This window comes from Syngnathoides biaculeatus, chromosome 1 (assembly GCF_019802595.1).
Source record: "Syngnathoides biaculeatus isolate LvHL_M chromosome 1, ASM1980259v1, whole genome shotgun sequence".
Lineage (NCBI taxonomy): Eukaryota > Metazoa > Chordata > Actinopteri > Syngnathiformes > Syngnathidae > Syngnathoides > Syngnathoides biaculeatus.
The window spans coordinates 10,361,324-10,375,063 of NC_084640.1; the positions used below are offsets into that span (position 1 = coordinate 10,361,324).

Here is a 13,740-nt window from a genome sequence, read left to right on the forward strand (position 1 = left end):
AAAGGAGCTCGTTATGCGGTCATGCCTGAGGGCAACCGTGACCCTTCCTCTCAGCGAGATGCGCGAAGCGAAGGGATGTAAAATTGCACAAACAGATGCGACAACTTTGATTCACTCTCCCCACTTCCCGTCTGGTTCTCATGCGGGGGCTCGTTTTGGCTCCATTGCGGCTGATTCCCAAACCCCAAAACGCTTTGTTGATGTCTACAACTTCCTCGAACAACTCAAACGCCTCGATCACACATCGCATCCGCCGAAGGACGAATAAGCTGTCGCTTTCCACTTCATTCGGACCCGTAGCTTGGATAGCATTAGGCGCAGAATCCCTTGATGACTTTGCCACATGGCAACGAGGACCGCGAAGCAGGTTGTCAGCATACTGAAATCTCATCAAAACTTTCCCGCTGACTTGTTCGGCGCTCAAACTGCAACCCGACAATTTCCTCGGGGTTCAAAAGTGGACAAGTACGTGTGAAAGTGACGAAGAGACTTGAAGACACTTACCTGACCTCTGTTCTCCTCTCTTCTTCTTTGTATTTTCCGGCATGCTGGATGTCATGTGTAGGGCTGCTCTCGTGCTTTGTGTGAATTTAAAAAGGAGAGAATGTCAAAATTCCCACAAGAACACGAATGCACCGCTATCCGACCAGTTGCCGCAGAATTTGATGATTGACATTTACAAAATCATCACACACATGTATTTATAAAATGCAGTACCTGACGATCCCTGCGTAAAATAATACAGAACAGCGTTCCCCAGAAAATTTTTGTGTTGAGGCCAAAGCTTTGTCTAATAGTAAAGAATTACTCTGGTGCCCTCTAGTGGCCTCTTGCTGCCAAGAAACAACTGTTTTGCATGTCGTAATGAGTTGGCAAGCGTCACGTAGCACTTTGCTGCCATCTTGTGGCATTTTGCTGCCAAGAAGTGAAGTGAAGTGAAAACTATTTTGAAACATCTTGTCGTGCTTTGCCACCAATTTAAAAACTTTGTTGGCAGGTGTCATTTGCTCGTTGGGTTTTTGGTACTCGGTGCCCTTTTCCATGAGTAGGGAACACCACATTTAATATTATATGCCCTTAAAACAATAACAAGTCACTTGAACATAAAGTAATATAATCCAACTCATTAAGATGACAAGAGGAAATATTATTTGTCAGTTTTTGAAAATCCCTGACAATTTTTCAGGGACCCAATATTTTACCCTAAATGCAATTTCAAATAATTCTTGTAATTTCCGTCATAATGTAGATTAGTTTTTCACATACTTTCTGGAGCTAAGGCCCATATTTCACATTTTTAAAATATACAGTATAAAAATCACAACCAAATAAAAATGTCAATTACATGTACTAAAATACAGGAGTCATTTCAAGTTACTCACAAATGTATTCCCTCAGAGTGGATCTGATTTGTTCTCGCCATGACTTATTCTGTTATGATTTAGATTATTTTCTTGCCTAATTTTTGATCGCTCCTCTTATTTTTAGGGCGAGCGCGGTTTGGATGGTTTACCTGGGAAACCTGGCATTCATGGCAAAGATGTAAGTGGTCAAAAAAAAAAATATTTTCTTGTTGCTATAATGCAGGAATAACAATGAGGTTTTTCTCTCAAATTGTTAAGGGCTTAAGGGGACAGGCTGGCTTGCCCGGGGCTAGCGGGGTCAAAGGTGATAAGGTACAGTACACCCACCCCCACCCCGCTGCAAGCATAATACATCATCGATGTCATTTTATGCATGTATAAATTATTTCATATAGGTCAAATCTATTTTCAAAGCACGCATGGAAAGATTTCAGACATTCCTTTGTCTCTTTTCGTGACAATAAAAGTCAACGCGTTCATTCGTCTGTCTGAGATTAGCGACTTTCTTCATTTTACTGCGTCTCGCAACGCCCATTTGCATGCACACACACAAATTGCCCTTTACGACTGCAGTTGTTAACTACTCGTTATCGTGTCGCCTGAGGAAATTTAAGAATGGTTAGTTTTGATTTGTGCTTTCTTTTTGTGGGAACTGTGTCACAGGGGGAGCAAGGAATTCCCGGATTGCCTGGTGATATGGTAAGTGCCCCCCCCCCCAAAAGAAAAGTTTTTTCTTTGCTAACAAATCAAATTAGGTAAAAAAAACAAACATAAAAACACATAATAACACATTTTTGATTCTTTTTCTTAAGCAGCGTTTGTCACTGTGATTTTCTGAATTTTTGTTTTCCAGTTTCATGAAGAGGGCGTAAGGGGAGAAAAGGTGAGTTGCTCGTATAATATGACCTTAATGAAACCTTTATTTGTATTGCTATGAAAGGTTTTGCAGGTTCTTTGTCAAATATGAAGCCGGATACAAAAACAAGACCAAAGAATGTCCCGTAATGACAAAATAAGTTTTGAACCAAATCTAAAAAGCAAACAAACAAACTTCTCGTTGAAGGTGTAGAATTTTGAAATACTGGTGTAAAATAACAAAATGTGACCAAGGTGAATTTATTGTGTTTTCATTCAAATGTGCAAATAATAAATGTTACGGTAATCCTTTGACTATTTTTAGGGAGAGATTGGCTTTCCGGGACCTCCAGGGGCCGATGGCCCACCCGGCCACCTGTAAGATTTCATTGCTTTCCTTCCTGAATGTTCGGATGCGTGTTGGCGTTTGTGATGTCACTAATTGCAATTGTTATTGTCTTCTGCTCAAAGGGGCTTCCCGGGCAACAGGGAATACCAGGGGAGCCTGGGGAGTTTGGTCAAAGGGTACGAATTGTTATTTATTTGGTATTTTTTTTTGCAAGGTCCCACATATTCCATTTTTGTTTTATTTTCCCATGAATATTCATCCATTATTCAGTGATGCTAAAGGCAATGCTTGCACCTTCACCCAGCTCTGCCCAACAGTCGCACCCAAAAAATGAATAAATCCACCAACTGGTTCCTTCTTAGGCCGTGCCCCACACGGGAAATAAGAAAACTGCTAGAAACAAACAAACAACCTTGAGCGCTCTGGCTGGATTATATATATATATATATATATATATATATATATATATATATATATATATATATATATTTTTTTTTTTTCCCCTCTGCTTCGATGTTCTCCAGCCAAGCAAACATATGGCAACGTTTAATCTTGTTGCTCAATGAATCGTAGCCCAGTGAGACAATTTGGAAAGCCTCAACATTAATTCCTTGTGCTAATTAATGAGCAGTATGTTGCTTTTATGTAGCATCGGCCCACGCGATGTTCGGTCCCCGTGGTTTTCCGCTTAAACACGTACTTCCAAAATACTAATGAAGGCAGAGTCTCGTGATTCTGAATGTGTGGTACGCTGGCGCCTACCAGTGGCACGCAAGAGAATCCCTGACTAGATACAGTTCAGTTGTATTGAACTTTTTTAGTGCAATATACAGTATTTGCATTTTTTGATATATTTAGGTACAAATGTTATTGAACATTTATTCGCAATGCATTTTAACTGCATCTTTATTCAATTACAATTACATCACTATTAAACACATTTTTAGGAATAAGGTTTATGATGAACAATTAGCCTTGTTACTATGTTATATTTTAATCCTGATGGTGGTTCTTGATCAGTACTTTTTTCTTTTTCAACAGTACATACTGTACAACATTAACAGTTGCTCACATTTACGCAAATATGTTACAATTAACTGTATTAGCTGCTCCCCTAATCTGGTTTATAATCGAAAGTACAATTTTACAGCAGAAACCTAAAACCTCACTTTTACCTTTTTTTTCCTTGTAATTTTGTACTTCCTAGGGAAAGAAAGGTGAAAGTGGATTGCCTGGAGTGAACGGACTCCCTGGACCCATCGTAAGAATGTGTTTCATTTTCATTTCATTAAGCAACGTGCAGGAACGGCGGAAATTTATTACATATTTTAATAGGGCAGACTGCACAATCATTCAAAGTAGAATTAAAAAAAAAAACGACTCGCTTCTCTCGAGGGCGTCTTTGAGCTTCAAATTAATGTTGCAGATTGTCCCAAATAATTTTGTCTGCAAGCAGTTATTGAGCTTGTAAATGTTTATTTTGCAGGGTCCGCAGGGTCCACCCGGACCACCAGGCAACAATGGCAACACTGGACCACCTGTAAGTAAAATATAATCACACATACTGTATATACCTGACTGGCTTGTTTAATAATTTGCCTCTTTCATTAAAAAGGGCCTGCCAGGTGAAATTGGATTTTCCGGCAAACCTGGCGAGCCTGGAAAGCCCGTGAGTTTAATTTAAAATTGCACTATTGAAATTAATTTAAGCAACGTGTGATGCTGCGAATCTGTCGCTGAACATTTTCCATCCATGAACTTCAAAAGGGTCTTCCCGGTAAAGACGGGCTGGACGGTCTTCCTGGAAATGAAGGCGCTATGGTTAGTATATTTAAAAAAAAAAAATCACAACTTACTAATGTTGAAGTGAGGAACCGTACATGGTAACTTATACTGAAATAGGGAAGCATATTTGATAATAAATACATCTTGATTTTAAAGTCTTGCCTGAATGAGTTCACATTTTTGTATTTAGTGTTTGATTACCGCCACAGCGCACCTGTCGTACAGTATGTGATGAAGTTTTTGGCATCCTATTAAAAGTATGACATCTCTAAAGGGGCCCAGAGGAGAACGTGGAGCAGATGGTTTTCCTGGCAAAGCCGGACCAAAGGTACTGGGACGATTCCGCATCTCGATTGCAAACACAGCAAGCGGCTTTTATTTTTATTTTATTTTTTTTAATGTACTGGGTTAAATCTCATATAGGGAGATGAAGGGCCTCCGGGACCAAGAGGACCTCCGGGGGAGAGAGTGAGTGGACCGATGACTTTTTTGAAATTTTTATTTTTATTTGTGGGGCTCAGAAATTGTTATTATTGCTTTTTTTTAATTATTTTTTTATTCACAGGGATTGGCCGGGCCTCCTGGTGTAGCTGGTGCCGATGGAGCAAGAGGAGAGAGAGGAAGTCCTGTATGTATAAAAAAACTCATTTATTTGCATTTTCTTTGAAGAAACATGTCTTTCTTTCCCCCAACGCTTCATTTCCTTTTTAATTAAAAATTGCTGAAACTTTCCAAGTTTGAATTTGTATTTTTTAAAGGGTTTATTCAATTTTATTTCATTTTTTTAAGGGTGACAGGGGACAAGAGGGAGCATTGGGTCCAAAAGGCGAAAAGGGTGACAAGGTAAAAAAAAAAAAAAAAAAAAACAACAATCACAAACAATATTTAACTGCTTAACCTATCACCAGCATAACGTCAAAATAATGTTAATCTCGCTGGCATTAAATTAACAAAATCATCTTCTCCTGCTGCCTTTAGGGCGAAGTAGGAGCCAGGGGACTGCCCGGCGTGCCCGGAAATGTAAATTACACTAATAATAGCCCACGCACGCACACAAACAAGGCAAAATCATCACATATATTGTGGATTGTTATTTATTTATTTTGATTTACAGGTGGCAAGTGTCATTCCTGAGCCCGGTGAACCAGTAAGTTGACTCTCAACAAAATAATGTTTCTGAAAAAAATTGCAAACATAGTCGTTAATACATACAACAATTCATGGCAATGATGATGAAACATTTATGTCGGAAGCCAAATAAGGCTTCCTGTGGTGTTCTTTTAGCTCACATATATTAACTTTGTTATAACTTTTAGGGAAACCCAGGAGAAAAAGGAGAAAAGGGGGACCAAGGACAAACTGGAGAAATGGTGGGATTTTTTAAACATATTTTTACATTTTATAGCTTTTAAAAAAATACATTTCCCTTTAATAGAGACGAACTAAATGTTGCAATGTGCACAAAGATCCACTAGATGTCAATAGAGATAGCGTATGAGTATTCAGACTCAACTCCACACAGCAGGATGGCTGAGATGCTTATCATTTGAAAAAAAAAAATGAGAATTTTTTCCAGTTAACTTCTCTCGAAATATAATTTGCAGGTATTAATAATAATATATCATATCTCATTAACATCAACGAAAAAAAAATCATGTCGGACCTTGACAGACTTAATTACTCGTCAAGCTTTAATTTTTATTTATGGACATTTTATATATGTATGATTTTTTTTTTTTTAAACAATTTTCATTGTGACTTTTTTTCAATGATACAGAGCTTTATTTAAGTGGTATCTTAAAAAATAACAGGATAAGCAGTCAAAAAAATTGACAGAGAAACGAGAAACGACACAATGTTATCAAATCCGCTCATGAATGTTTCATCCGAAGGGCCCGAGGGGATTACCTGGGGAGCAGGGCCTTCAGGGTCCACTTGGACCAGCGGTAAGACTGCGCTAGTAAAAACAGAACCGCAATAACTACATCGATCAACGTAATCACTCCATCAGTTGATCGTGTTTGACTTGATCTTTCTTGTTTGAAGGGCCCAAAAGGAGACACAGGACTTCAAGGAGAGGCGGGACGCGTTGGGGACCCCGTGAGTTGAACGCATTCAGAACGATTCGCCGTAAAAAGCCCAAGAAGTGTTTAGAGTAAATAGTGTAGTAAGCGGTGGTGTGTTTGCTCCAGGGTCCTCCTGGCGTGGCTGGTCCTCAAGGGCCTCGCGGGCTCCCGGGCAACGTGGTACGTCGACGCGCACAATTAAAGGGTGACCAAACACACTTTGACAATGTCTTATTTTTGATGACACAATGTTTGTTTGTTTTTTAAAGGGTATACCAGGCATCATAGGGCCTCCTGGTCCAGCTGGAGAGAGAGGAGACAAGGTCGCCCATTTCATTTTCATCGAGTTTGATGATATGTTTATATGGAGGGCAAAAATAGATGATGAAGTATGGAACAGTGTTGTACTGGGGATTTATTTCAATTGTATTTTTAAGTTGGTAAAATGGAACATGTTGAAACATAACGTATTTTTATTAAAATAAGTAATATAATATTAAAAAATTATTCATATTTTCAAGCAGCCAAATTAGTTCTATTTATCATTGTTGTAAATGTCATGAAATAGTATATATAATATATAATAATGAGAAATGCTCATACTTTTATAATTTTAAAATGTAACAATAATATATAAAAATATTATTATGATTATTATTATTATTAATAATGATACAATTATTGGGAATATAAATAAAAAAAATGTAAATTATCATGTTTATTAAATAATAAACATACAGTATTATAAATCAAGCAACTGAGTTTTGCATGTTTCTTTGAAATTATCATCATTATTATTATTTAGTAGTAGTAGTGTTAATGATCTATTGTTGTTCTTGGAATAATATATGGAATTTTATGTTAATATTTATTTTTTAGGTATATATTTATTTGTTTCCCTGTTAGAAAGAGCTGTAATACATCATCATAACACTAAGATTACTACTATTACTAATAACAACAAGAGCAACAAATAGAACAACAGCATATTATTATGACAACATACTACTAAGTGCTCTTGTTTGAATGTTTCACCAACTTTGTTTTTCTTTTTGTATTATTTTTAGGGAGAGTCAGGCAAACCAGGTCAAGCAGGTCAACGAGGACCGCCCGGAGAGCCCGGTTTGATTGGACCCCAAGGACCGACAGGGAAAGGAAAAGATGGACTGACTGTAAGAAACTCACTATATTGCAAAAAAACAAAACAAAACACATATTTTGCTTTGGAGCACTCTGAACAGGATGGGCAGCATTAAAAATGGATGGATGGATTATTATAGTTTTTGTTGATCGTATTAAGTCACATGTTTGCAATCATTACCCTTGAATGAAATGTGTTCGATTTGTATCAATGTATAAGTGTGTCAGGAAATGTGAAAAGATCATTTCATCTGTATTTATTTGCAAACGTTTCTCTAATCGCTTTTTCTTCTCTTCAACTCCTGTTTTTTCTTGCCCACATGTTGTGCTTGTAAACATGCGCTGTATGACCTACAAGTTGAACCACAACACAACGAGACTGTGTCGGCACTTTTTGTGCTGCTGCGTAGCGTGTTCCTTCATTCGTTTTTTTCTTCTTTGCCAGTTTAGAGATGCTGACGAGGCACCGGCAAACAGGAAGCACACTTCGTTTTTCTTTATTTTTTTTTTTTTTACAACAACCAGGTGTGGCCCCGAGGCCTCGCTGTTGCCATTTACTGTATACTATATGTCAAAAAAGATTCAACTTTATACACACTTTCAAATGCCTAATGGTTTAGCCTTAAGAGGTTTTTACGAGGTGTTTATGTTTCTAAGATGTTGAAGTGACGTAATTTGTGACATGACAGGGAGAGCCAGGACCACGGGGAAATGAAGGACCCCCAGGACCAAAGGTAAAGGGATTTTTTTTTGTGTGCTAATGTGAGGAAAAAAATGGGGATCGTGTACAAACAGTTAACTAAATTTCATACAGAATTACTAAACTTTGCCTCGCACGGAAGTTCGCTTGCTTAATATTAACTCACAAAATGACTTGGTGGGCTAACAAATCCCGCATCAGTGTTGCGATGTCGAGTAACGAATATTTGAACATGGTGCAGCAACACATATAGACAAGCAATCTAAATGTTTTCACGGGCATATATTATTTATCCTCTGCAAAGAACTTCAGATATTACGACAACTTACTAAGTCAGTTCATTCACATACAAAAATAAATTCTCATAACTCATGAACAGGAATGTGCAGTTAGTGTGGTTTATGTCCTCCAGGGTCCCCCGGGAGCAAGAGGAGAGCCTGGCTTACCAGGTGACAGGGGCTCCCCAGGAGAAGGCAAAACCGGACCTCAGGTATGATCGCCTGTACAGCCCAATTCCACTAAGCCGTTTCTGTTTGCATTTAGAACATTTCTGTACTGACTGTTTTTTCATTTATTTCTTTTTTAAACAGGGCCCTCCTGGAAATAATGGGAATCCTGGACTTCCTGTAAGTTTCTTTTTATGTAATCGATGTTTTATTAAATCTATTTATTTTTTGTCCGTTTATTTGATTGTTTTTAAAAAAAGATTTTTATTATTTCTAAAATATCCACACTTATATATTTATATGATATATTTATCTATTTACACCAAATGTTTAGTTTAATCAATTCATTTTTTTGTATTATAGATTTTGTATTTATCTATTCACACCAAATTTTTAGTTTCATCAATTCATTAATTTATTTATTTTTGCTGCTTTTCAGGGCTTGAGGGGTCTTCCTGGCATTGCGGGTCCTGATGGCCCTCCGGGACATAATGTGAGTCCAAATTTGATCAAAAATGTCGACTCAATGGGGTTTAAAATACAGTATTGTACATGTAATCCACCACCTTATTGTCCAAATAGGGACTACCAGGAAGGCCGGGAGAGAAAGGATCACCTGGAGAGCCTGTAAGTATTGATCGAATGACCTCTTAAGCATGTAACATATTGTTTTCTATGAATCAGCTACATGGTCCTGGATAAGCAACATGTATCCGCCGGGGTATCCATTGAGTTTGATACTTTATGGTCATGTTTTCTAGGGAAAAGCAGCAGACCTTTCTGATTTAAAACTGAAGGTAAGCTCCGCTGCTTGTTTCAAGATAAAGTAAATAGTTATGTCGAGATCATACAGTTGAAGCCTCGTTTTGTATCTTTTAGGACATCTGCTCTGACTGCCCAGCGGGTCCGCCGGGTCCACCCGGTCTCCCGGGACTGCCAGGTGACAAAGGACAAAACGGACCTCCTGGGAAAGATGGTCAAGATGGCTACCAAGTAGGACAAAGTCATTTGTATTCCGAATTGTCATTTATATCACATCTGCCTTAATGTAAAGTCGATCAAGTGTGTGTGTGTTTGTGTGTGCGCGTGCGTGGGCATGGGCAGGGGTGTTTGTGTATTCATTAAGCCTAAAACAAGGCATGAGGTCCATGTTGCTAATGTGTTCTCATCAATCAAAGTACGCTCAAACACAGTCTGCATCATTAGTACGGCCTCTTCCGGGGGTAGTCGTGAGCAATGATGGCACACTTAGTTTTCCAAGACGAATACTGATTGTCTGTTGTGTCATTACAGGGTCCACCAGGACTACCGGGACCTCAAGGACCGCCCGGAGCTGACGGTGAAAAGGCAAGTTGCCCCGGAAACACGTATCCTTGTTCCTGACATGGCCAGATGCTAATTAATATTTTCTCTTTTGGTTTCATTTGTTTGCTTCCTTTTTTGTTTTGCTCATGTAACATCCCAAACTCTATATTTAAGTGATGTTGAAGATATTACATCATCAGATTTAAAAATAATGATAACAAATAAGCTTTATCTTTAAATTAATTTTTCTTTGTCATCGGGAGTTTCTTTAAAAAAAAATATATATATTATCTAAACGGACCCGGGATAACAACATTCTGAATTATTCATAAATGTATTTTTCTCATTCGCTTCCAACCAACTAACGTGGATATTTGACGTCTAAATCCGTCAATGGCAGTGAATGAGTTGCAACAGATGATTTACTCCCGCCGTCTCGCTCCTGGTAACAAAATTTAAACTTTAAAACACTGAATATTGCATTAAAGTGAAATATATATTGAAAATGGAGTGGTACACTCACCTGACTATGACATTCCAATCCAGGAAAATTCAAAAGGACGCGTTTATGAAATGATTTACTTTTTTGTTTAACTTCAGACTGAATGAGTCAGCGGGCATTCCAGAAATAGTATACTATTAGTCTACGAGAAATGTTATCAATTTTCCCTTAAACCTCCTTTAAAAATAAATCATTATTTTTTTTGTGTTTGTTTATGTGTAATGAAATTATTCATCCTCAAATTATCATATGAAATTCATTAATTTATCCCCACAGGGACTTAAAGGTGACCGGGGAACGTCTGGAATGCCAGGAGATAAAGGAGAAAAGGTAGGAACACAAACATCGATTTCATCACTATTTGGCATCTGTTATGTATTAATTATTTCTTCTTTATACCAAAGGGTCACCCTGGGCCTCCAGGCCACCCCGGTCCAGCCGGAATGATGGGCACGGCGGTAAATTGCTCTTTTACATATTTACCCATTGGAGTTTCAAATGCTAAAGTCCAAGTCTAATGCTTGCTTGAAATACTCTCTGAAGCAAAGCATATTTACTTTATTGAAACAACATTTTGTTCGTGTTCAGGGTAATGACGGACAACCAGGTCCTCCTGGTCCCCAAGGGCCTCCTGGAGAGAAGGTCAGGCCACATGTCTTGCACTTCCCCACTTATACAGACCACGTGTCGTTAGCCTGTAATACTCTAGAATACCGGTCACACTGTGATAGTTGCGGTTTCTTTTGCTTGCTTTAGCTTTATTTTTTTTTTTAATGATTCTCTATGTTTGTTTTTAACAGGGCAAAGAGGGCCTCAAAGGCATTCAGGGTCCTCCGGGTCTTCCAGGCATGATCGTAAGAATAATTGCGCACCATCCAAAGTATAGACGTTCAACAGCAGAGTGGCCATAAGGTCCTTAATTGGATAAAAATATTGCAGTACTGCTTAATCAGAATACATTCTACTCACCCGCAGGGTCCACCTGGAAAAATTGGAAAAGATGGCGTACAAGGTGAACAAGGAGAACCCGTAAGTAAAAAAAAAAAGCCTCATTTTCTCTCACCTGTGGGATGATGTGAGGTTGAAGCCTTTTTTTTTTTTTTTTTTTTTTTCAAAACAAGGGCAAACAAGGTGAACCAGGACCACTAGGAAATCCAGGGGCCCGGGGACTCCCAGTAAGTAACATCCTAAACTTCAAAAAGATAGAAGAACCACTACGGCAACTGCTGCAGGTTCATGACTCCCATCTCTTCTTGCTCAGGGCTTCAAGGGCCACAGAGGAGAGCCCGGTTCTCCCGGGTCAAAGGTAAGCCGAGCGATCATGTGTGAGCTGCACTGTATTGTAGAGTCTAGAGAGAATAATGGCGGTGCAGTTTCAAATTTGGATTTTCCTGTACTGTAATAGAGTTTTACTGAGTCCATAAACAGACCATTTTAGGTGGAGGACAGAAATTGGTGGCACGGTGGAGCACCTGGTAAAGTGTTGGCCTCACAGTTTTGAGGACCCGGGTTCAATCCCGGACCCGCCTGTGTGGAGTTTGCATGTTCTCCCTGTGTCTGCATGGTTTTTCTCCGGGCACTCCGGCTTCCTCCCACATCCCCAAAACATGTGACATTGACTAGACACTCTAAATTGCCCCTATGTGTGATTGTAAGTGCAGCTGTTTGTCTTGATGGGCCCTGCCATTAGCTGGCAACCGGTTCAGGGTGCACCCCGCCTCCTGCCCGTTGACAGCTGGGATAGGCTGCAGCACTCCCCGTGACCCTTGTGAGGATAAGTGGCAAAGAAAATGGATGGATGGATGGATGGATGGATGGACAGAAATTGTAACTGCCTCGCAAACTCGTCACTTCCAAATACAGTGCAGCTCAGCCTCTGGCTAGCATGTTAAAAACTACAATTTTGATCATAATTCCTCCAAGCTACTGCAAAAATGACCCATGAACTAGTTTATAAGGAGATATAGTTAGTATTTCCCTGATCTAGTCAGAACCTGATAGGACTCGGTAAGAAGTCCAATGTATATCAAATTTATGAAGTTCATGCTCATATTCTCATGTATTTATTATTTAGATCTTGTAATTTATAGTACGTAAGCCCTTTTAGCTGCTATTTTTTGTGTCAAACAGGGAGAAGATGGAAAGGCCGGATTACCTGGAAGGGATGGCAAACCTGGCAAGGAGGTACAGTGTTTATTAAAGTATTATTATTTATTAAAGTATGTATCGCTCATGACTTGTCTGCATTGTTCATGCATATATCAAATATGGAAGCATAGGGAAGGTGCTTTATTTCCCACCAAGAAAACTAATGTAGGAACCTTGAAAACGTCACAATGAAGGAATAAATAGTTGTTCTTCCCAGCTATGCTGTAAAGAAGACATAAATATTGTACGGTAGAAAATCCTGGATTGTTAAAACTACATAAAACATTCTTCAGGGTGCAGCATTGCTTGCCTTCATCTGCTGGAATCAAGCCCACAGATGACTAAAGCCAGCCCCGAGCAGCGTGCCAGAATAGCCTTTAATCATGTCTATATTTTACTGTGTAGCAGTTTAAAATATTACGCTGGGAGAGTTTTAAACATTATGACAGTTTTGTCCTATTTATCGTCAAGAGGGAACAAACTTTTACATTATCTGCATTGACGTGGAAATGCCAGAGCACGTTTATTCTTCCATGTGTATACTGTAACTCTTGTTTCACGACGGCAGGGTCCAAAGGGGCCCGCAGGACCAGAGGGACTCGTCGGACCGAGAGGAGAGCCGGTGAGCATGAACGCGCGACTCAGCACAATGTCACGTCAAGTAGAAAGATTTAGTGATGTAAAGAAATGAGTCCATCGCTTCCTCTCTCTTTGTTTCTTTCACTCTCAGGGCAAGCAGGGTGAACCGGGGCCATCGGGCAAAGCGGGTCTCCCGGGAACTCCAGTGAGTTAACTGTCGCGACGGCACACACTGCAAGCACTATTAAAAAAATAATAAATAAGTAAACGTTCTGCGACAACAATATCAGCGTCTGCAAAGAACCACACTGTCACGATAACAACTTTGAATGATAGTGATGTCGTGTTCCTCGGCAATAAATAGAAGGGGAAAAAAAACAAACAAAAACATACGTTTGCCGAAAGGGAGCCTGCCGGGGGCACGTGAAGTATTGCTTCATCTCCGAGATGAGCTGTCAGGTTATGACGGAAGCCGCGTCTGCCACATCCGTCTCACCTGTG

General features: G+C 39.3%; 1 protein-coding gene across 1 annotated transcript in view; it reads left to right on the forward strand.

The window, feature by feature from the left end:
• The window catches only part of col22a1 (collagen, type XXII, alpha 1), a 31,328-nt gene that overhangs the window by 14,257 nt on the left and 3,331 nt on the right, over positions 1 to 13,740 (forward strand). Inside the window, exons 17-56 of the mRNA XM_061825779.1 lie at positions 1,489 to 1,542; positions 1,623 to 1,676; positions 2,028 to 2,063; positions 2,218 to 2,247; positions 2,545 to 2,593; positions 2,686 to 2,744; positions 3,776 to 3,829; positions 4,055 to 4,108; positions 4,184 to 4,237; positions 4,336 to 4,389; positions 4,628 to 4,681; positions 4,777 to 4,821; positions 4,919 to 4,981; positions 5,143 to 5,196; positions 5,332 to 5,373; positions 5,468 to 5,500; positions 5,670 to 5,723; positions 6,246 to 6,299; positions 6,400 to 6,453; positions 6,546 to 6,599; positions 6,689 to 6,742; positions 7,487 to 7,591; positions 8,249 to 8,293; positions 8,672 to 8,749; positions 8,850 to 8,885; positions 9,145 to 9,198; positions 9,288 to 9,332; positions 9,467 to 9,502; positions 9,585 to 9,698; positions 9,999 to 10,052; positions 10,789 to 10,842; positions 10,917 to 10,970; positions 11,101 to 11,154; positions 11,313 to 11,366; positions 11,488 to 11,541; positions 11,634 to 11,687; positions 11,774 to 11,818; positions 12,643 to 12,696; positions 13,229 to 13,282; positions 13,391 to 13,444. Coding sequence (XP_061681763.1) covers positions 1,489 to 1,542; positions 1,623 to 1,676; positions 2,028 to 2,063; positions 2,218 to 2,247; positions 2,545 to 2,593; positions 2,686 to 2,744; positions 3,776 to 3,829; positions 4,055 to 4,108; positions 4,184 to 4,237; positions 4,336 to 4,389; positions 4,628 to 4,681; positions 4,777 to 4,821; positions 4,919 to 4,981; positions 5,143 to 5,196; positions 5,332 to 5,373; positions 5,468 to 5,500; positions 5,670 to 5,723; positions 6,246 to 6,299; positions 6,400 to 6,453; positions 6,546 to 6,599; positions 6,689 to 6,742; positions 7,487 to 7,591; positions 8,249 to 8,293; positions 8,672 to 8,749; positions 8,850 to 8,885; positions 9,145 to 9,198; positions 9,288 to 9,332; positions 9,467 to 9,502; positions 9,585 to 9,698; positions 9,999 to 10,052; positions 10,789 to 10,842; positions 10,917 to 10,970; positions 11,101 to 11,154; positions 11,313 to 11,366; positions 11,488 to 11,541; positions 11,634 to 11,687; positions 11,774 to 11,818; positions 12,643 to 12,696; positions 13,229 to 13,282; positions 13,391 to 13,444 — 2,157 coding nt within the window. The remainder of the gene's footprint in view (positions 1 to 1,488; positions 1,543 to 1,622; positions 1,677 to 2,027; positions 2,064 to 2,217; positions 2,248 to 2,544; positions 2,594 to 2,685; positions 2,745 to 3,775; positions 3,830 to 4,054; positions 4,109 to 4,183; positions 4,238 to 4,335; positions 4,390 to 4,627; positions 4,682 to 4,776; positions 4,822 to 4,918; positions 4,982 to 5,142; positions 5,197 to 5,331; positions 5,374 to 5,467; positions 5,501 to 5,669; positions 5,724 to 6,245; positions 6,300 to 6,399; positions 6,454 to 6,545; positions 6,600 to 6,688; positions 6,743 to 7,486; positions 7,592 to 8,248; positions 8,294 to 8,671; positions 8,750 to 8,849; positions 8,886 to 9,144; positions 9,199 to 9,287; positions 9,333 to 9,466; positions 9,503 to 9,584; positions 9,699 to 9,998; positions 10,053 to 10,788; positions 10,843 to 10,916; positions 10,971 to 11,100; positions 11,155 to 11,312; positions 11,367 to 11,487; positions 11,542 to 11,633; positions 11,688 to 11,773; positions 11,819 to 12,642; positions 12,697 to 13,228; positions 13,283 to 13,390; positions 13,445 to 13,740) is intronic.